The following is a 21,664-nucleotide window of genomic DNA, read 5'->3' as shown; positions in this document are numbered from 1 at the left end:
TTTCATCTACAATGTACATATGTGACCCGCTACAACAAAAGGATCCGAAAGTCGGGGGAGGACAATTTTCTTCAAATGGCATGACATTATTCCCCTACTCTTTTACTTTAATTTCATATAAAGCACGACTCATAAAAGTACTCGGTTGCAGAGATGTCGATGATTTTATTAGCGCATGTCAAGTAGTTGAGGAAATCAGAGTTTCGAGAAAAACGCCTTCAAAGTTTTCCTTCCGACACTATCATGATCAAGGGGAGGCGAGACAGTTTTCACCGCTTGACAATAGAAGGCATGTTCCTAGCAACCTCCGCGATGTTCACTCAAGCTTAGCGCCAGCGGTCTCTGCACGACCAATCATTAATCATAATGCCACGCGCTGACCAATCAGATCACTTCCTCGTTGCTAGGGGCGGAGTCTAGCTGCGGTGCTAAATCCAAATCTTTGGACACATTTCTGTTGCGTTGAAAGTCGGAAAATCATGCCCCAGAAAAACGCTGATTTTTTTGCCTTTCCTTTGATCATTTAGCTTCGAAATTTCAGCAGATGATAGACAAAACATTAGACTACAATGTCATGCCAAAAACAGAAATCCGAAAGATTTGACCAATTTTTATGATGTGACTTCAAACTCGATTTTCTCGGCTCAGCCATCAGCGACTTTAGGATCCTTTTGTTGCAGCGGGTCACATATGTAGCTCTCACAAATGACGGAAGACAAGGTGATATTAGAATTAGATGAGAGGTCAGACTTTATTGAAGGACCATAGGCAGAGTAAACATGTCCATCTTACACGTAACGGTGATGAATGTTTGTAAGATAAGTTGCTTTGCTAACTGCTTTTAATTCTGATGAATACAGTGTAGAAAATCTATATCATAATCCCAGATGAAACATATACTCTTTACGAACAATATTCCTTGCAACCAGATTTTAGTATATGCAGAGATGTCAACTGTTACTTTTTTGTAGAATTTGTACCCTCTTTTTCTTATTCTTTTTTTTCTTTTTTTTTTTGGTGCCAAAAATACTGCAGGTTTCATGGAAAATGCTGTATGTCCCATATTGTATAACTATGCGTACCATGTTTATTGTAGGAAAGGCAAAAATAGTTTTTTTTCATCAAAAATATGCCTTTCCAGCCCTAAAAAACTTTGCTATGCTGTTTACAAAGTTGGCATCTCTTGTACATGCGGCACAACGGCTGTCGTCAATGCCAATATCCTTCGCCGTTGGCCCACTTGCCAGAGACTCCAACTCTCCCGTTTTCGACGGGAGATCTCCCGCCGAAAACCCATTTTTGCAAAATCTCCCGTTCTCCCGTTTGAGATTTAATTTCTCCCGCCCTGGCTCAATGTCTCCCGTTGGAAAGGATTTCTTACTTATTGCTATCGTATGTTGCAAAAATAAGCCTTAGATAGCACCAGAGAGCATCTATAACCCTAGGAACTTCGCACACATAAACTTGGGTCTCCCGTTTGCTACAGGTTTCAGATGGGAGAAACTCCAGATCAGAAGGTGCTTGGGGTTGGAGTCTCTGACTTGCTAACGACATCCGAGCCGCGGTGTCGCTGCCCCCGCGGGAGAGATGGGGGCTCGATTTGGGGGAGGATTAGGGCGGGCACAAGATGGGCCTAATCTGATGATTAATGCTCAGCGATGGGGGTCGTCACAACTGCACCGCTGCGGTCATCGTCTTGGCCTTGAACATACCCCTTTTATCCTCCTCTGCTGCCCCCCCCCCCCCTTCCTTTCACCTAAACAGACAAGGGTCCTGGAGAGTGCAATAACCAACCAATCTATCCTGGATTCGGTTCAATGCTCTTGTGTATAACTCCATTCCAGCAGCAGTGCTGATTATGCAATGCTCTCTCCTGTTGCATTTTCAAATTTCCACCTAATCATATCCATGTGTTAAGAGGTATTTTTGGTTCAGGCTTTTATGAATCAAATTTGACTGAATTACGATGTCAGCCTTTTTAGTACTTGAGGAAAACATCAAGTCCCATAAATGACATCATAGTAATTATTGTTATTAATGAAGGTTCATTGCAAAGTCCCATAAATGACATCTTTACATTGTTTCTGATAGGTTCATTGTCCTCGAAAGAGAATTACTAAAATTGCTTGACCGTTTAATAAATGTAATAGCAAGTGACATGGCAGTGTCCAAAGTTGCTGTATTTTTATGCGGATAAAATTTATGATTTCATGACAGTTATGTCAAGATTTTGGCAAGATTTTGTTCCTTACAAGATCAACCCTATGGAGAACTTTATTATTTTCATGAACACATACAGTACTTAGTCAAACAAGAGACAAAGACTGGTGATGATTTCAGCAAACGTGCATTGTCCTCATAAAAATGTCAGTGAGTCCTTTCACAGGACATACAATGGCTCGTGCAATGGCTAGATCCAAATATAGCCATTGTGGTCGCATGACTGCATCATGGTACCCGTCATGTGTTTCTCGTGTCAAATTTCACTTCACCACTTGCTCCTGAAAGACATATGAAACATATGTGACTCCAGTGGAGTTATGACAAAGAAAAGTTGTTTGTATACTGTTCTCAAGACAGAGAGTAGATTTCCTTGCACTTTATAGCAAAATCATACCTTCTCTCTTATGTAAGAGGCAATTTGATAATTCTTATTTTTCTTTAATGTTATGGTTGTCTGGCTATCTGTGCTGCTATTTCAAGTCAATCAAAGTGTACTATAAAAGTGGATATTTTCGCGAGACTAATTTTGTGCGCTCGACCGGGTAAGAAGAGTTTCGCGTGTTTTTAATTCCGCAGAATCAAGACATCAACTACTAGAACTTATGGCAAGCAAAGATTTTCGCGAGCTTTTATTTTCGCGCTAGTTTCTGGTTGCGTGAAATGCGCAAATATTTCAACACCGCGAAAATTTCCACTTTTACAGTACCACATTAGGTAATTACTGACATTCAGTCTGTGGTAATTTTTATTGTAGTTGTCCAATTATTCACAAATTGTTCATGAATCTGTCACTGTGTTTATAGATTTCATTCAAGAAATAACCTAGTAATGTTGCCAGTAGAAAGGAAATGTTTCCTAAACGTTCAGCATCAAGAAGTGTATTCTAGGTACCCCATTTAACTTCTCGGATGTACGTGCTCTAATCTAAATTATCTTGTCTGACGGATTTTTAAATCGTGCAAATTATAAGAGTTTTGGCATTTATGAAATAGGGCAGTGATTTAATAATAGAGTCTTGAACAAATAACTTTAATAAATGTACACTGTCGAGTTTATTTTGCACCATTTAATATCACAGACAGTCATGCTCTTTTTCAAGATATACTTTTATGCCAGCTCTTAAATCTCTCAAATTTGATTTGGGCATTTATGAAATAAGCCAGACACTGCTTCTTACAGTGCTTATGGTGAGTTTGAGTGTCTGTGGCTAGTCACGTGCAATTGTACATTTTTGCCAACAGTAATAACTTAGGTGACCTTTTGTAACAATCTTATTACGTTATTTCATCGCTCTGTCATGAGATCAGATTTTGCGCTGGTTCACAAGGCATAGCCAAGATTACTAAAAGAGATTATCCTCAGTTGAGAGCCAGAAGGGCGCTATGGCATTCTCAGATTTGAACATTGATATAAACCAAACAATAAGTCTTCATGAAAGGAAAAGTTTACTGAATCAAAAGTGGGAAGATGTATAAGAATCATTCCAAATATCAGGTACAATATTGCCCTTGTGGTTTTGATTTATAACAGTCGACTGAAATAATGTAAATGAGATCAAGCTATACAATGTGATAACAATAACTCAACCCCTCCCCCCCCCAAAAAAAAAAAAAAAAAATTAACAATTTAAAATAATTTAAGATTAACACAATAATGTAAATGAGATTTTTGGAAGCTGTACAATGTGATACCAATAACTCAATACCCCCAAAATTGTGCTAATGCCCTTATGGTGCTAATGCCCTTATGGTTCTCAGCCGATGTTGTTATAAAAGCAAAATTAGAAGAAAACAAAGCCAAAATTTAAAGAAAAGGGGTAATCAAATGGCAGGATCTTTGAAGTTTTGTCCACTGATGTGGTTTGGGGGAAATTCAGTTGGTCTCCTTGGCAGTGATCTCATGACGTGTGGGGGCAGCCAAGGATGCTGAGCATGACGGTGCGAACGGTTGTCAAGCTCTCAGCTCGCTTTCTCTCCCGCTGAGTCGTGGCGGAAACCTCACGCCACAGGCTGGCGGGCCAGATCGTTGAGGTGCAGATCGAGTCCCGAGGCAATGAATGCATGGGGGCTAGCCCAAACTTGATTGGCACACACCCATCACATGACTGTTATTTATTTGTTTGTTTATTCTTCTTTTTTTCTTGGTAGAGGCCAGTTGTCATGAGTGTGTGTGTATGTGTGTGTTTGTTTATCACTACTCAAGTACTTGTGTGTTGGTTGCAGACACCAAGAACACACACACACACACACACACACATACACACACTGACTCGTGTATGCTCTCACATAATCACAAACCTACATCAAGTCGATTTGAGTGGTTTTATTCATTTGCTCATGAGTAATCATGAACATATAATCAGAACCAAAATTTCCTGTGATTCCCTTTTGCATGAAATCAGTCTGTGCCCACACACACACACACACATGCACTTACACATACATGTAAGTTTACACTTGCCATGTTAAATCTCTTGTTTTAGAAGCATGAAATATAGGTCATCTATATTTATACTACAGTATTGTTGTCATGTATAGGATAGATAGAGAGTCAAAATAGAATCAGCAGAATTTGTTGTTCATGACCCTCTCTACCCATTTGGCTCAAGATAATAGGAATCTTAGACGTTGGATATGTTTCAGTACAGATTTAGTATTATTTTTAGTGCATTTTGGGCGCTACTGAAAAATGAAGAACTGCAACACAAATCATTGTACTTCTAGTAGATGTTGAATTATACATTTACACAGAAATACTCTTTGTCTTCAAAATTCTAAACATTCATTGAAATTAGCCCAGCCTGAAAAATTCACTGTGTTAAAAATTTCACTGGCACATTCACCAGAACAAAAGTCTCCAATATGAAAACAATGGTGCTCACAAGAACTTAAGATGAAATTATTATCATTATTTTGATAACAGCATTGTTTGATATCAAACTTGTATAGCACATGGAACCATTTGTGAGATCTGGGCAATTTTTTTGAATAGTGAGTGACTAATGAGTTCCTCCGAGAATTTCATAAATTATGCAATATGTACTTACGTCTGTATTGTCCTAAGCTGTCGGTTTAAAGGGGAAGGCCAGTAACTCATCAGTGGGAATCAGTGGAAATGCTGGAAGATGATTGTTCCAATCCTTATGGGATTCATTCAAGAGTTCATTGTATATATCTATTGTTGTGTGAAAATGATTTGCTTCAGAATGGTCTCATATTCAAGTAATGTGCAGTTTAATGCTTCCAGGTTAGCGTCCCTGGTCAGTGACGGAGCATTAATCTGCACATTACTTGAATATGAGACCGTTCTGAAGCAAATCATTTTCACACAACAATAGATATACAATGAACTCTTGAATGAATCCCATAAGGATTGGAACAATCATCTCCCAGCATTTCCACTGATTCCCACTGATCAGTTACTAGCCTTCCCCTTTAAATGTGAATAGTGATCAGTATGAATTGTAGTTGTCACATGTGGTGATTCATATATTGTTTCTCTTTCTCTGTCCGTGTGTGTGTCTCTCTATATATGAGATCTGGGCAATTTTTTTTTAATAGTGACTACCAGTTCCTCCAAGAATTCCATAAATCATGCAATATGTACTTACGTCTGTTTTGTCCTGAGCTGTCAGTTTAAATGCGAATAGTGATCATTGTGAATTGAATTTGTCACACATGGTGATTCATACATTGTTCCTTTTTCTCTGTCTGTGTGTGTGTCTCTATGCATGTATATATAGATGAGATCTAGGCAATTTCTTTGAACCGTGACAACCGAGTTCCTCCAAGAATATCATAAATTATACAATACGTACTTACGTCTGTATTGTCCTGAGCTGTCAGTTTAAATGTGAATAGCGATCATTGTGAATTGTATTTGTCACACGTGGTGATTCATACATTGTTTCCCTTTCTGTCTCTGTGTGTGTGTGTCTCTCTATTCTAGCTCCTTCTCTACCTCCAAGAGTTCTCCCAGAAGATGATGACTAAGACGAGCGACCTGGAGAAGAGGGTGGACGGCCTGGTGCACGATGCCAAGAGCGCCGACTCGAGAGCGCAGAACACGTTCAACGACTTCCTCATGCTGGCCAACACACAGTTCATTGAAAATGTAAGCCCTGACCTGGACAGTGGTAAGGCCTCCGCACACCCTGCACGGTAATGGCAACGGTCCTTTTTTTTTTTTTTTTTTTTTTTTTTTTCGCTATGGGGCACCAAAAGGAACTTTGTCTGGTTCTGTTAAAAAATCAATAATTTTGGTACAAAATCACCAAAAATTTTACTTTAATGTCAAACTCAAGAGGTTATCAGCAAAATCACCGCTTAAAGATTTATTTTGTAACAACATTATCAGCGGGGAAGTGATAATGTAACAGAACCAGACATGGTTCCTTTTGGCGTACTGTAGCCAAAAAAAAAGAAAAAAAAAGGGCTGTTGCCATTACTGTGTTCAGTGTGCTGAGGCCTTAATCCCTGACCTGACCTGAAGTAGAACAAGGCATGACACGGCCAGAAGAAAACAAACAACTATACAAAGTAATGCCCAGTTTGGTAGGGTTACTATAAAAGCATGAAAAACTCTCCCACCATATATTTCTAATGCTCTACTAGGATGAATAAGGCATATTTTAATGTTTCATTGACCACTGAAGAACTGCATATTATAGTATAATTTTGTGAACAACACACAATATACATACATAGATTTCACACATTTTCATTTTTGCAACAGAACCCAAATGAGAAGAATGTACACAAATTTCCACGTTATGAAATATTTTCCACCGTTACAACCAAAACGCAACTTATGTTACTGCTCTTTCATATGCCTCTATCCAGAAACGTCTCTTCAGTATACAGGCAGGACACATGGTTCTGTGACTCATTCCACAACACTCTCAAGTATACCTGCCTTGGTGCTCTTCTGCCAGTCATAAAGAGGACATTTCATTTTGAATCTAGCAGTGTTAAAAAAAAATAGAAAACAATTATAGTGATATATTTTCAGATATCAGCTTTACTCATTATCAAACAATACTTATGAAATTTCTGCTCTCATTGTACAGATGATGAGCCATATACTGTCTATTCAAGGTTGATAGCTTGATAATCAACTTTATATAAAGTATGAAATAGGGTTAAAGAGTACCAGGTGTTAATCCATTCTGTACGGGAACGTGGTGGCCTGCGCATTAAGTCCATGGGCATTTCAGAATTCCGAATGGAACGGGTTAACTTCAAGAAATTCACAAAAGCAAAAAAGTTGGATATATTCTGATTTTAGAGGAGATTTTAGAGGTTAGACTACTGTCACTCCAGTGGTGCTTACTTTGAATGTCCTAGTGAGTGACATGTGGTTTGGGTGTAACTCTCAGCCATTTACTTTTCACCTGCCCTGCACCTCATATGAGTAATGCATTGCATCTCAGGTGCATGGTGCACCCTGCTCTCTTTAAAGGGGGCAGTCACCTTGCCCCATTGTCTAAAAATGCATAGTCCTGCTTCCAGTTGTCAGTTTATGTGTGTGTGTGTGTGTGTGTGTGTAGTGTATTGACTTTCCTCCTGCACACAACACAGTACAGTGTGTTATTCTCACAAATTTGATTGTTTGGCAAAGAAACGTTTAACCCGCTGAAGACTTGACCCTAGTATGCTCGGGCAGGTGTCTATGGAAAATGAATGATATAACACAATTAGCCTGTCCTCAACGGGTTAACCAAGGAGGTTCAAGAGATGGAGTTACAACTGACTATAATTACTCAATCAGCTGTCAGTTTTCTATGGATGGACAAAAGAATTCCACAGGTGCATTTGTGCCTTTGATGTTCGATGCTTGAAGCCACCATCTTTCTGAGCAATCTCTAGATTCATTTTTAACGCTAACATAATATCAGGTATATGCTGCTCGTTTATATATCAATTGCAATGAAATTTCACCTAATGATAAAGCATATAAAACAAAAGTCAATTCCGTTCGAAAATATGTGCAAAAGTGTAAATCTGAGCTGTATTTTGTGAAAGTGTTTGAAATTTTACCCTCATGGAAAGCCGGTTTTATCACTTTTCTGATTATATCCGACAAATGAAACTAATATGGTATCATCTTCAAGTCTAGTTCTTCATAAATTAATATGTCAGATTAGTGTACAGACATGTACAGTCGAGTAATTTTGATATATTTCAGCAATATTTGAGCAATTTCTATTCGTGCACCCCCGTGCCTTTACCATTGTCTACCGCCCATCGTTTGTAAGTAGGGATAGCGAGAAGTAATTACCATCATAAAGACATATCTTATCTTCCTTAGACAGTGACTGGCTGGTCATTATGCAATGAGAAGTGAATTCATTTTCTTCCTATCGGGGGGGGGGGGGGGGGGGGGGGGCAGATCCAGTTTGACACATACTTCAAATATTTTTGAGTGGCGGCTTCGAGCATGGGATCAAAGCGAATAAGACTGTTGTGACTCCATTTCTCGAACCTCCTTGGGTTAACAGAGACTTTGAGTCTAAGCATCTCTTGAACAGGAGACTCTCCCGTGTGGACCCCCCAAGCAAACTGGAGACCCTGATCACAGGAACATGCACACAAGATTATGTGCACATAGCACACATCACGAACACGACATACCTTGCAGCTGGGGTCCATGACTAGCTTAACCCGTTGATGACTAGTCCGAGGTATACTCTGGCAGGTGTCTATGGAAAACATGTGTTATCCGTCCTCAACAGGTTAAGGGCCCTGGCAGCTCTATGGTTATAGATGCTCTCTGGTGCTATCTTAGCTTTATATTTTTTAACATACTGTATATGACAAAACTCAAGATGAGCAGAAGAAAGCAGGGATTTTGCAAAGGGGGAGAAAACAGATCTAATGTGGGGGACACATCTAGAACAGATGAAATTCAAACTCGGGCGGGAGAGCATGAAATTTTGAGAACATGGCCTCAAAGCAGGAGAGCTGAATTCTCTGCATTTTGGCAGTGCAAATTTCCAGAACTTTTCCGCAAAGTGCATCAATACTATGTGAAGATTTGATGTCATACAGGGTTAGGAAAAGCATGCGTTTGCTAATTTATGTTTTTCTCTCTGTTGCTCATACAAGATATTTGTGATGATTGAAGCCATATACCTTACACACAGCCACTCTCCTTGACTGTTTATTTCACTCTACAGTAACTGTATGCAACTGTTTGATATGTGTGTTATTGTGATGACTACTACATTGTACCTGTTATTGTTCAAGAGACACACCCTCCCACCAAAATATTATCACCCAGCTGTGGGCAGACACAACACAATTGACAGATTGGATATAATTGTTACAGGGCAAGAGTATGTGGAGCTGTGTTAAAAGCTGTGTACAGATGTACCATTGTCACAATATCTTTCAGTCCCTCCCAGTTTGGGGTTAAGAGGAAGGAGAATCATGTTTTGAGGGGCGGGATCACTCAAAAGGTGTGAATGCCGTGGCAAACTACAAGCAATTTACAAGTTTTTTTTTTTTCACTTTGCAGTGAGGTACTCTACGGGTGGGTGGAAACAGGTTGTTTGTTTTTGTTTTGTTGTTCATATTATTCACCCAAAGAGTCATTGTACTAATTCGTAAAAATATCTGTTAGTGGTCGTGACAGATGTTTCTACATATATCAAGTCTGAGGGGATAGAAACAGCTAGTATGTCAATCATACTTCAAAGATTGGAACAGGGTCTTCATTTAACCAGAGAGGGGCAGCTACATGTATAGTTCATTGACTTAAATCTAACATCCACTGGTGTGCTGGCATTCAGGGCCATCGGTGCAAGCAGTTTGATGCAGTGGCGGATCCAGAGGGGGGCGCAACCAGCGCACGCCCCCCCCCCCTTTAATTTTCGTAAAAAACAAAAGAAATAAAAAGAAAAACAATGAAATGAAACCCGGAAGTGGCACTAGAAATATTAGTCACACCCCCCTTTACAGAATTCCTGGATCCGCCCCTGGTTTGATGCATGCTTTGTGTAATTTCGCAATTTACTAGAAGTCTTTTGCAGCAGGATCAGGTCAATCTCAGAGTGTCATGTTTAATCGTATACGTGTAGATCATTGGCAGTTTCAAACAGGCTTCTTATCTTACCACCAAGTGGCAGCTATTGAGCAGCTGCACCATGGGAATTCATTTCACTAGTTATATGGCAGTTGAGTTGTTTATCAAGTGAAATGTTTAAAGAATGTAAGCGTAGATTACATTGATAGTAGTGGTGGATGGGATGAAGGGCTATACATATCAGCAGATGAGGCACTGATATTTTACAGCTAGATGAAATATCAAATCATCAACATCACGCCCAGTAATTCATTTTTTTTTTCTTCTGTGTTTCAAGTGGAAATATATTCTGAAGACAGCTAATTTGTTTGGTTTCTATGCTTCCTGAATAGTCTGGCTTTGATAACTATCACAACTTCCCCTTCCCCATCCCCGAAAAAAACGAACTACAAACGAACAAAAAGAGAAATAGCAAGAAGGAAATTATTAGATTCCTTCAAACTGCTATATTTTGGTGCCATGGGAGTCACATGCGTGCGGAAGGGTCAGAGAATTTCTTCTGTCTGGAAGTATTGATACCAAACCCTATTCTTGGCCTTTATCTGGGTTAATCCTTGGCTAATCCCTTTCCTGGCAACCTCTTCCAATGTCCAGGTGTGACCATGGGGAGTTCTTGCTGATGGTCAGTCTACCCATTGTTTTATTTTTTTTTAAACAGAAACAAACCATTTAAATTTGGCTCATATTTTCCAGTCACTGATGCTAGCAGTAACAAACTAATGGCTTTGAGTTACTCTTTTGTCATTACACAAGATACTGTGCCCTTTAAAATCTTTTCTTAAAAGAAAAGAAAGAAAGAAATGTTACCTTCTTTATACCAATATGTTCCTTTTTTTTTTACTGTTACCAATGTCATCAATAATATGCAAGACTTATGCTTGAGGCATCACCCCCTAAAATTCTTTCAGTACAACTCCTGTCTGATGAACGTGTATAGATGGAGAGCACCGGATGTGGACACAAATATCTGTGTTAAGCCCATTTCTACTGACGGCTCTCCCAAATTGTACTTTTGGACGGAGGTGTGCCGGGTCACCCCCACACAGCTTTCATTGAACCGTATGACTGCATTAACTAATTGGTGCAATTGTCAATGAAGATTATTGTATTATCAAGTGGGAGTGACAGTGCCCAGCCCTTTATGGTGCTAACTACCCAGCTACATCATGGGGTCACGTGCAACAGGTCCCGGTGAGGCTGCCATCTGCCATACAGACAGTTCCAGGGCTAATTAGAACTCCATCTCTAAATAGTAGTTTTGCCACTAACCCATTGAGGATGGGCTGATTTCAGTACAAAACGCGTTTCCCATAGACACTTGCCAGAGTATACTCGGGACTTGTCCTCAACGGGTAAATAAGTCAACCGCTGAAGCTGATCTTCCAATATGTCTCTTTTTTACTTTTGTTTGTCTGTATGTTTATTTGTTTGTCAGTTTGTATGTTTGTTTGTTTATTGTTTGTTTGAGACTTAATGGGTGCTATATTCCATGTTTGTAATGGACATACATGTATGTCTTTAAAGGGAACATTCAGTCAGTCACATGTAAAGAGTACTGGGGCAAACATCTGCATTCCAGAGCATGTGAACAATTTACTTGATATTTTCTTGTCACAATTATGATCAATACTCATTCTTAAGACACCGTTCTCTTGCATTCTTGTTTGCTTTGTAGGCTCGGCATTCTCTATCCCAATGTTATAAGACGTCTAAATGATCAATTATGTGTTACAGGGCTGTTTCTGTTTTTGTTTAAATTTGTTTGTTGGGGGGGGGGTGGTGGTGGTTTGGGGGCTTTCGTTTTTACAGAGGTGTCCAAATAAACACCAGACATAGGCTAGGACAAGATTGGAATTAGATCACCTTTGAGAATGTATTTGATTTGTGAAAGTCAAGCTCTCAATTTCTGAGTCATATTGATAAAGTAGGGGAAGGAAAGGGGTAGATGCTTTTCAGACGAAGGGTGTGAGATTGATTCTAATTATCACTATCACTGACAGAACTTACTGCAGTGAAGTGTCAAACCTACATGTTTTCACAGTGGTTGCTCACACATTGGTACTCACTGAATATTACCTGGTGTACATCTGGCACACAACCAACCTGATTACTGATTGTGAAGTGTTTAGATGACTGATGATGATTCAGGAGGGGGGAGGAGGGGGAGGGGGTAGATTTGGCACCTGGTATTAACTACCAGTTATGTCATCATTGGTCTACTTGTAGAGAAGATTAGTTTTGGGTCTGTCAGTCCCCCCCCCCCCCACCCCCACAATGATACTCACTTTATTCTATTTTTTCTTCTTCATGTGAAAGGGGAAGGGAGGATGGCTGTCAAGGTCCTGCATTAGCTCCCTAATTTCCATGGTAACAAGGCAGGTGGCTAGCTCTTGGTATGATGAAATAATGTCCACACAATAGGGTAAATGTGATCCATAGACTACTGTTGATAAAATGAGTAAATGTGATAAAATGATATAGAATTATTTGTGAGGGCCTACTCCCACTATAAATGTATTGCATTTAATGCTTTACTTTAATGACAACACAGCACCACCCATCGGATGGAAGGCATTCAACTGAAAACATTCACTGCACAGGGATTTACTTCTTCCATTAATGATAAACTTTTCTATACTCTTGTATTCTTGCTCAAAATATCAGTGATATTAATATAACAACATACACAAACTGCAAAATGTCAAAATTAGCGGCGTATGATCAGCAAAATACTGATGATGGCAGACTGACAAAAACATCACTACATACAGGCTTGACATTCAGTTGATTGTTGATTACCATAATATGGGAAGGTATTTTATGACATGCACACTATACACTGTATGTACAACATGTATAGTTATTATTCTCCATCTCATGTGAGCCTTAGAGAAAGTGCTATGTAGCATATGTATCAAGTGTGGATGAATCACCAAAATACACTGTAAATGATCAAATAGCTATTAATATTCTGGGTTGTTGTTTGTTTTTTGTTTGTTTTTTCAAGTGATGTTGACATTGTTAATTCATTTGTTCTGGTTTTGATGGTAATGGTGATGTCTTCCCTTCCAGGGAACAGCGCATGGCTCAGATAGAGAAGAAGGTCCTTTCATTTCAACATTTATCTCTACATATCAGAATGAAAAGACACACGACCTAATATCTCAATTTCCTCAGAGTAATACATGTATATAGTATGTGGTTACTTTTGCTTTTGTATTTGAAAGAGTAAAGGAGATAATGAACACAGAAATAGATAAAATATGCAGCCAAGTTAATTAAGCTAGAATTGACAGGGTGTCAAAATTTTGACTGGATTTTCTTTGTAATCAACTGAATCATGCAAAACTAATTTTGTGAGAAATCAGTCATAAAGGATTATTTAGTACTATTCAGGAGAAATTTATTTTGTTTTTCTCTCCTTTGCATGTAAGGACAGCTTTAGTATCAAAATAACATGACATAATTACCTGATGGTAGTTCATTAGAGGTTGTGTGCCATCTCATAACACTGCAGGGGATGATTAGGGATGCAAGCTATTTCTGATCAATCCCTCTAGCCTTAGCTCAATTCTCTTCCTCTTTTTTCCCCGCCTGATTTGTGTGCAGAGAGTATACGATGACTCGGAAGATGTGGATGCAGCACAAGATGCGAAGGAGAAGAAGGAAAACCAGGTTTGTGTGAAAGGTTGCCACCATTATGTTCTCTTTCCAACCTTATCAAGCACCTCTTTCTCTTCCTAACCACCCCCCCCCCCTTCCACTTCATCACAATCTGTTGCCTTGTGCATGCAGATAAGTGTTTCAATTTTCCTGTCCTAGCAGTCGCAGTCATGCTTTGATGATTTAGAAAGCACTCTCTTTTTCTCTCTTCTCTCTCAGTTTCATTCAATTCTACTTTTGTCACCTTGGCCATTGTTACCTGTATGGCATTCTTAATCTTCCCTGCAAACCAATTGAAGCTTCTGTGCCCTCTTTACAATCCTGAAAATTAGATTCCTTTCATAAGTTGGTATATTATAGAGATGGACCTTTCCTCGCAATGATAAAACTGGAACCTTCTTTTATGATGGAGGGGGAAGCAATAGTGGCTATAGATTTTTCTTTTTCTATCTCTCTGTCTTACTGTGTCCTTCCACGTTTTTGTTTTTCTCCCCTATCTCCCGTGGTATTGCTTTTTCTGCTCTTCGCATTGACCTCTCATTTGCAACAAAATTGTCCCTACGTTTTGTGATATATTTCTTTAATTTCCTGATTTGATGAGAGGGAAATGCCATCGATGGTGGTGATGAAAGTTGTAGCAAAATTGCGGGTTCACTCGCCGCAGAAATTTGCAAGGTCAGAGCGATGAAGCACTGAGGCTTTGCATCAAAAAAACAAAGTATGTCATGGAAATTTGCCAATCAAATTAAAACAGACAACGAAACCAGATGAATTGTGTGTATCGCAAATGAGCATATATTTGTCTCTTATAATGCTCTCTCTCCCTCTAGCTGTTCATAACAGTGAAAGAGAATATATCATTAAATGTAATACTCGTTGAGATGATCGCAAGAAGCGAAATGTAAAAATTGATTTTCTTTAACTCCCTTTGCATTGTTTATTGGGATCTAATTGGAAAAACAACAACAGCTGCAGGTCAAGGCACTTTTCTGTTTTTATTCATTTGGCAGTTGACAAAAGCTAGAAATATCAAACTTTGCTGACCTGATGATTCCAAGTCTAAGAATGTTTTGAAGTTTTATACTTTTTTTTTTTTTGCTATTACTAGAAGTACTGCTGTCAAGTTAGTATCATGATGTATGTGCATTACACACTAGGCATCTGTGGAATCACAGCAATGTTAAAATCACATATTTTGTCCTTCGTAAGACAACTTTTTAGAGCAGCGAGAATGAAGGAAAAGTTACATGCATATGATCGCAGTGAAACATTCATGTATTGTCCTCAAAATGTCATCATTATGAATCATACATTGCTGACCCAGATTAGATTGCTCAAAATCTCATCAAATTGTATTTTATCATTTCATGGACTTGATCCAGGTTGAAATCATACTGTGAATATAGTGTTTTAAGTGCAGCTGTTGGTTTTTTTTCCCCCTCTTAGATTCATTGTAAAATTTTGTGGGGTGGGGGTTGATAAAGAACTAAGAAAAAAGGTGACTTTTCTTCCTACAGGAGTAAGTCTTGATAATTGATTGCATTTGCCACTGTCCCAGGAGTGATGTGGAGAATCGTATCTCCTTGCAGGGGGTTTTATGCCTGTAATATCCGGAGTAGCAAAGAATGTGTTAACAGGGTTTTATGATGTGAAAGGACATATCTCAAGTATTAACTCATGGCTGCACCGCCATTGTAGAGGGGGTGATTTCAAGGTTGGGACTGTCTCTCCATCTATCAGGTTTATACCCATGTAGAATGAATCACAGGTGAACGCAATTCCCCCCAGAGTTTAGCTACAAATGCAATCTTGTCTGTGGGAAGACAAATTGAGTTAGGACGCTACATGGCTGAACAGGTGGATGAAATGAGCAGACAATGTGTACCATAGAACTTTGGACAAATGCTTGTTAATGCAAATAAGGTTTTTGAGCATGGGGCTTCAGAATTGGGTGTTTTGTTTTCTTTTTCTTTTTTTTTTGAGAAAGCATTGCTTTGATTGAATCACACTGGATGAGGGTCAGTGTATTTTTAGGGGGATATCTGTCATGCAGTACTTGAGGCTGACAATGAAAAATAGACCTATTAACCTTCCAATTGTTAATGTTATGAATGTAAAACTAGGGATTGCACAAATTAGTATATTTTTGCCTTGTTGTGTTATGTACAATGTATGTTGACACTTCTAAATTTTTGAAGCATGATTTCAGACCTGCAGTTTTTGGGGGTTTTTTTTTTTTAGCTCTGTGTAGAAGACGGGTAAAAATTATTCAGTTTATGTGCAGACTATGAACATTTACTGTGCATGTATGTATTTGTCAGTTTTGCAATAACAGTTCCACATATTGCACATCTTCTTCTCTGGTTGTAACATACATCGTACCAAGTTTTAGATTATTTCAGACTACTGTATATGAGGCAGCGCACAAGAAGACAGCATACTTCAAGTGAAAAAAGAAAGTACCCTCCATACATCAGAGGTAAATAGACCTCATGTCCAGTCTCATATGGTCAGCAGGTTTGCAGTTGACCATATCCTCGGTCAGCTTGTTTCATATTAATGAGATTTGCTGGAGTCTCCTTTTGGGGGGATTGGTTTGTAAAAATTTATACAGATATGAGTGTACTGCCATTGCTACAAATGTAGTCATATGCAAGCAAGGTTCCTGTATGAGCACCACGTCCCGTGGCAAGTTTTAATCCCGTGCAATCGTGTTATCCATGCTCCTCAGACGAAGACGCGAGAACAGAGGGAGGCAGAGGTCATTCCCAGGGTCATCCAGGCGCTGACCCTGGGCATCAACGTCCTGGACACGGGCTTCGAGCACCTGGACGCCAACGCAGGGAACTCGGACTCGGAGGATGAGGACCCCACCTACAAAGTGGTGGACCCCATACTGGAAGCCAAGGTGAGATCAGCATGACTCGATGGATGACACAGGTTTTAGAGGATGAGGTGTCCAAGGATGAACCAGGGTGCTGGCATGGGCCTCATCTTCAGCTCCATACCGCAGACCTTATACTTCTGCATCTTGTTTCTCTCTCTCTCTCTCTCTCTCTCGCTCTTTTCATCCACAGATAGTATATATCTACATGTATCTATCTAGCTATAGCTAGCTCTACAATGTAGCTATCCATCTAACCAGTAAATCATATCAAGTCTTTTTAAGTCTTGAATCACATTTCTTAATATGTTCTCTCTCTCTCTTTGCTTCTGTTAATCTATCTATCTCGCTACCTGTCTATCTATCTATCTATCTATTTATCTCTCTATCTTTATCCACAAATGGTATATATCTATCTAGCTAGCTAGTTAGCAAGGTAGCTATCTGTCTAACCAGTAAATCATATCGGCTCTTCTAACTCTGTAATCACATTTCTTGATCTGTTTGCTCTCTTTGTTTCTGTTCATCTACACATGTGTATCTATCTATCTATCTGTTTGTCTATCTATCTACATTTTATCTATCTATCTGTCTGTCTGTCTATCTAGTATATATCTATCTACCTATTTATCTATCTCTCTGTCTATCTATCTACCTATCTATCTACTGTAAAACGAGAAATGTTCGCGTGCATTTTAATTTCGCGAATTTCGCGAGCATGAAGATTCGCGAAATTAAAATCCACGCGAAAGTTCTTTTGTACACTATATGCACTGAATGCCAGTGGCAGTTCGCGAAAATTTCATGCCGCAAAAAAGGCCGTCGGCTCCAGTTCGCGAAAAATTCATGCCGCGAATAGATCATGTTTTACAGTATCTATCTATCTATCTATCTATCTATCTATCTATCTATCTATCTATCTATCTATCTATCTATCTATCTATCTATCTATCTATCTATCTATCTATCTATCTATCTATCTATCTATCTATCTATCTATCTTTATCTATCTGTCTTTCCATTGATCCAGTGAATCATTTGTTAAGTTTGCTGAGTGTGGAGATCTTTGGAGCCTAAAGAATGTACACCCTTATCTGTGCGTTCATATTGAATGGGAAAGATGATGACTTTGATAGTCTTTACTCTGTCTAACTAGTATTATGTTCCATAGACGTGACATCAGTTGATTCTGTTATCACTGACAAATGATATACAAATAATGAATGTTTATGAGTGCAATGGACTGAATATTTCATGAGGTGAAAGATGAATTAATCCATTCAACGAGGCACAGCCTTGTTGAATGGAACAAAGATCCCCTTGGATGCCATGTTGTAATCATTCAACATCGAATTGAAAAACTGAGATAAGAATATTTTTTGCAAAATCTCAAAGAATTCAAATATTTGTGTGTACATATTTCAAAGCAAAAAAAAAAAAAAAAAGTATGCAGACATTTAATATTTGACTGGGTATCTAACTGTTTAAAAATTAAAAATCCAGGCCCATATATTTTGAGAAAATGATTAGACTGCACCACTGTACAAAGTCCTGATTTGTATATCCAAGGTGGCCATACAAGCAAGAAAAAAAAAACAGACAAAAGTCCCCCTCTTCCCCCTGTGATATTTGTCCTCTTTCCAGATTTACACAAATATGTCTAGGCAGATACTGTAGTCCTGCGTGGAGTATTACACAGCTTTCTGAGAGAAGCCCTTGTGCAAGTGGGTGTAGGAAAGTGGGAGGTTAACAAGATAAATTCGCACTGGCAAGACGTTGCACTAGATTGCAATTCCTCAAAAATCTTCAGAGCACAGATGGAGTGCAGATGTTTTTGATCAGATTACATTTCCAGGGTAGAGTACAAAGTGTATACTGGAACTGGATCTTGATCTTAAAGAAAAAAAGAAGAAAATGCAGGGTAGAGTGTGCTGGAACTTGATATTTGTATTTTTTTTTTTTTTTTTTTTAAAGTAAAAAAAAATGGGGGTGCCTGGTCATTAAAGTTTGAAACAGTTTCTTGTAGAGTAGATCATAATACACCACTTCTCTGCTCTGCATGTTATAAAGCTGCCATGTCTGGCTGGACGCGATATGGCTTTGATATTGGCTGTCTGTCCTTCATTCTTTTATACAGGGTATTGTGAAAAGAACATGAAGTATCATGATAGAAACTTTGCATGTGCGTGAAGGTACATAAACAACAAACTGAACAATTGCAAGTCATTGAATCATGAGGTCAAAGGTTTCTCAGGCAAAGACTAAAAGTCATGATGATGATTTTTCAATAAAGGCAAAGTTTTCCCCCATGCATGATCCAGCAATATTGAAAGTCAGTGCACCTGTTGTTTATTAGACAATTTGTCGTGAACAAAAGGCATCCTGATCAACAGATGAATTATGAAATGCTGTCTCCAGTGTTTCTTGTCACTCACATGTTTGACAAAATCTAGAACTATGCTCTCTGACAAGGTATAGTGCACTGTAACTGGAATCCTTTTGTGACACAGTAGATGATGAGGTGAATCTTTAGGTGTTTATATGATACAGGCCAATATCAGACTTTAGAAAACACTGCAGTATCTATTAGAAGTAGGTGAAGCAGTCACATTATTGCACGACAGATGGCTGAGTTGAGTTTGGGCAAAGAATTATTATACAATGTAGCTTCTGTGATGTACATGTATGCATCTTTAATAAGGATTAGATGCAGTAGTTTGTGTGGAGGCGTATCAGTCGTCATCATGGAGTTGAATTCTGCAGCGCCCGAAGTCTTATCAGTTCCCCGCTCGGCTGGTTTTGACGGTTAGCGACTTGGCAAATGGGTTTTAGATTGCTCCTTCATTAGCCCAAGAACATCTACTTGAGCTCTTCGAGATGTTGATGCTGATAGGAAAGTGAGAAGAAATTTCGAGGAGCATATTTGTGTCTCGCTGCCAAATTGATGATTGGCAATAGGATGCCTACATACCGGTACGCAGTATGCTCGAGAGTTTCGATTCAATACCGTGTAGAAACCTAAGTTTTGCTCTGAAGGTGGCCCAAATACTTTCAGTTTCTCTTAGATCACTTTTTGCTCTAAAATCAGGCTGTGAAAGTTTAGACGTCATAATTGTTACATAACACTGGTGGGGGAAAAAGAAGAAGGATTGTGTCACAATACTGTGTATTACACCTGTATGAGACGTGGGATTGCATTTAGCCACCCATCTGTATGTAGTCCCACCTATGCACATCTGTGTGTGTATATGTCTATAAAGTTAGAGAAGTTGTGTGGGAACTCACAATAGGGCTAGGAGGAGCATTGACTACATATTATGAGAGAATTCCATGTTTTGAATTTGCCAAGTAAATGAGCAAAGCACAATGCAGACTTCCCAGATGCTTTTAAGATTAGGTCATTTATTGTTATTTAACCCCAAAATTTGTGAAAACACAATTTACCAATGTTTTGCTGGGTGTGTATTAATAGGTGTCTTTTTCATGGACCTTAATCACCACTTTCTTCAAATCAAACCTTGAATAAAAATTAATATCTTGTACACAGTATGAAATGAGGACAAAATGCAGTAAGTTTCCAGATCAAAATTATGTGGCATGTCATATTTCTAGTCATGCTGGACATGCCACAAAACAAACAAAACAACTTGAATGCAAAACTAAAACAGAGAGAGAAATATAACATGCTTTGTGAACATATATCATAGACGTTCCTTTATGTACAAAAGAAAAAAAAAGTGTTAAACTGCAACAGTAGTGTTGTACAAAGACTCAGTAGACCATTCAAAACCATCAATGCAATCATTGATGGGAATAAATGTCAAACAAGCATGTCCTTCCAGATAATGCAGTTCAAAACACGCAAACAGCAATATAAAAACCAATCGGGGTTATGTTCATACTTTCCAGGAACACGCACACATATACAAGTACATTGTAGCTCCAATGAGAACCTATTTTTATTGCTTTGCCTTGGAGCTCAAATAGTCTGACCTCCCGCGGAGCTGGATGAGGCTCCTACTGATGCAAATTAAGATACACAAATTGAGATGGTATCTGGTCATCTCCGCAGCCATTCCTTTTCCTAACTCTGTCTTCCGCTCGGAGGAAAGGAGCTCGTAACTCGCTTCTGTCCGAGAGATGCTAGAGAGTTGATTGATAGGTGATGTACTTTCTACTGCCCAAGTGCTACTCGAATTGAAAATGCATCGCTTTGTCTGAAAGCCGACGGCTGCAAGATGAACAATTCCGAATATGACCTGTCATCATGCTACCTAGTCAATAAAGTCGCCAACTTTAAAGCAGAGAAAACTGCAAAATGAGGTTATTTGGCTGAAAAGGAAAGAAAGTTTGTAGTTTTCAGCATCAAAACTTAGATATTTTGGCTACTTTCTGTTTGAATTTCAAAGACTTTAAAGGCTATTAAGTTATTCTTCTTTTTTTTTTAATATGATGTATATGACTGCAGTGTTTTGAATTGTCTATTGTATCAAAAAGTCAGCACACCTGACTTTATCCTAACTTCCAAGCCCTGGTCTCAAAATTGCACTAACATATCTGTTTTTAGCTCAGAAGTTCTTGTTATTTCTTCTGTTGATTTCTTATAAGTAAAGATGGACAATGTAGATATTTTTGGCATGCCTAGAATCTGGAGAATTGTTAACACCCAACCCAGAAATTCAGTGTTTGATTATAACTTCATCAGGCTTTTGTGATGATAGTCAAATATTCAAGCTGAAGCCCCATTCTTCCAAACTTTCTCTCTTTGCAAAAACAGGAAATTCATCCAGTTATGGATATTCGTGTCAG

General features: G+C 38.8%; 1 protein-coding gene across 1 annotated transcript in view; it reads left to right on the top strand.

The window, feature by feature from the left end:
* Positions 1 to 21,664, top strand: part of LOC139720020 (WASH complex subunit 2-like) — a gene marked incomplete at its 3' end in the record, with an annotated part of 111,798 nt that overhangs the window by 27,113 nt on the left and 63,021 nt on the right. The window contains exons 3-5 of the mRNA XM_071631395.1: positions 6,172 to 6,336; positions 13,918 to 13,983; positions 16,703 to 16,879. Coding sequence (XP_071487496.1) covers positions 6,172 to 6,336; positions 13,918 to 13,983; positions 16,703 to 16,879 — 408 coding nt within the window. The remainder of the gene's footprint in view (positions 1 to 6,171; positions 6,337 to 13,917; positions 13,984 to 16,702; positions 16,880 to 21,664) is intronic.

The sequence above is a fragment of the Diadema antillarum genome, unplaced genomic scaffold (assembly GCF_040938485.1).
Source record: "Diadema antillarum isolate AM-2024a unplaced genomic scaffold, OU_Dant_1.0 scf00000119, whole genome shotgun sequence".
Taxonomy (NCBI): Eukaryota; Metazoa; Echinodermata; class Echinoidea; order Diadematoida; family Diadematidae; genus Diadema; species Diadema antillarum.
Note: the sequence above shows the minus strand (reverse complement) of the source record. Positions and strands in the feature narration are given on the sequence as shown.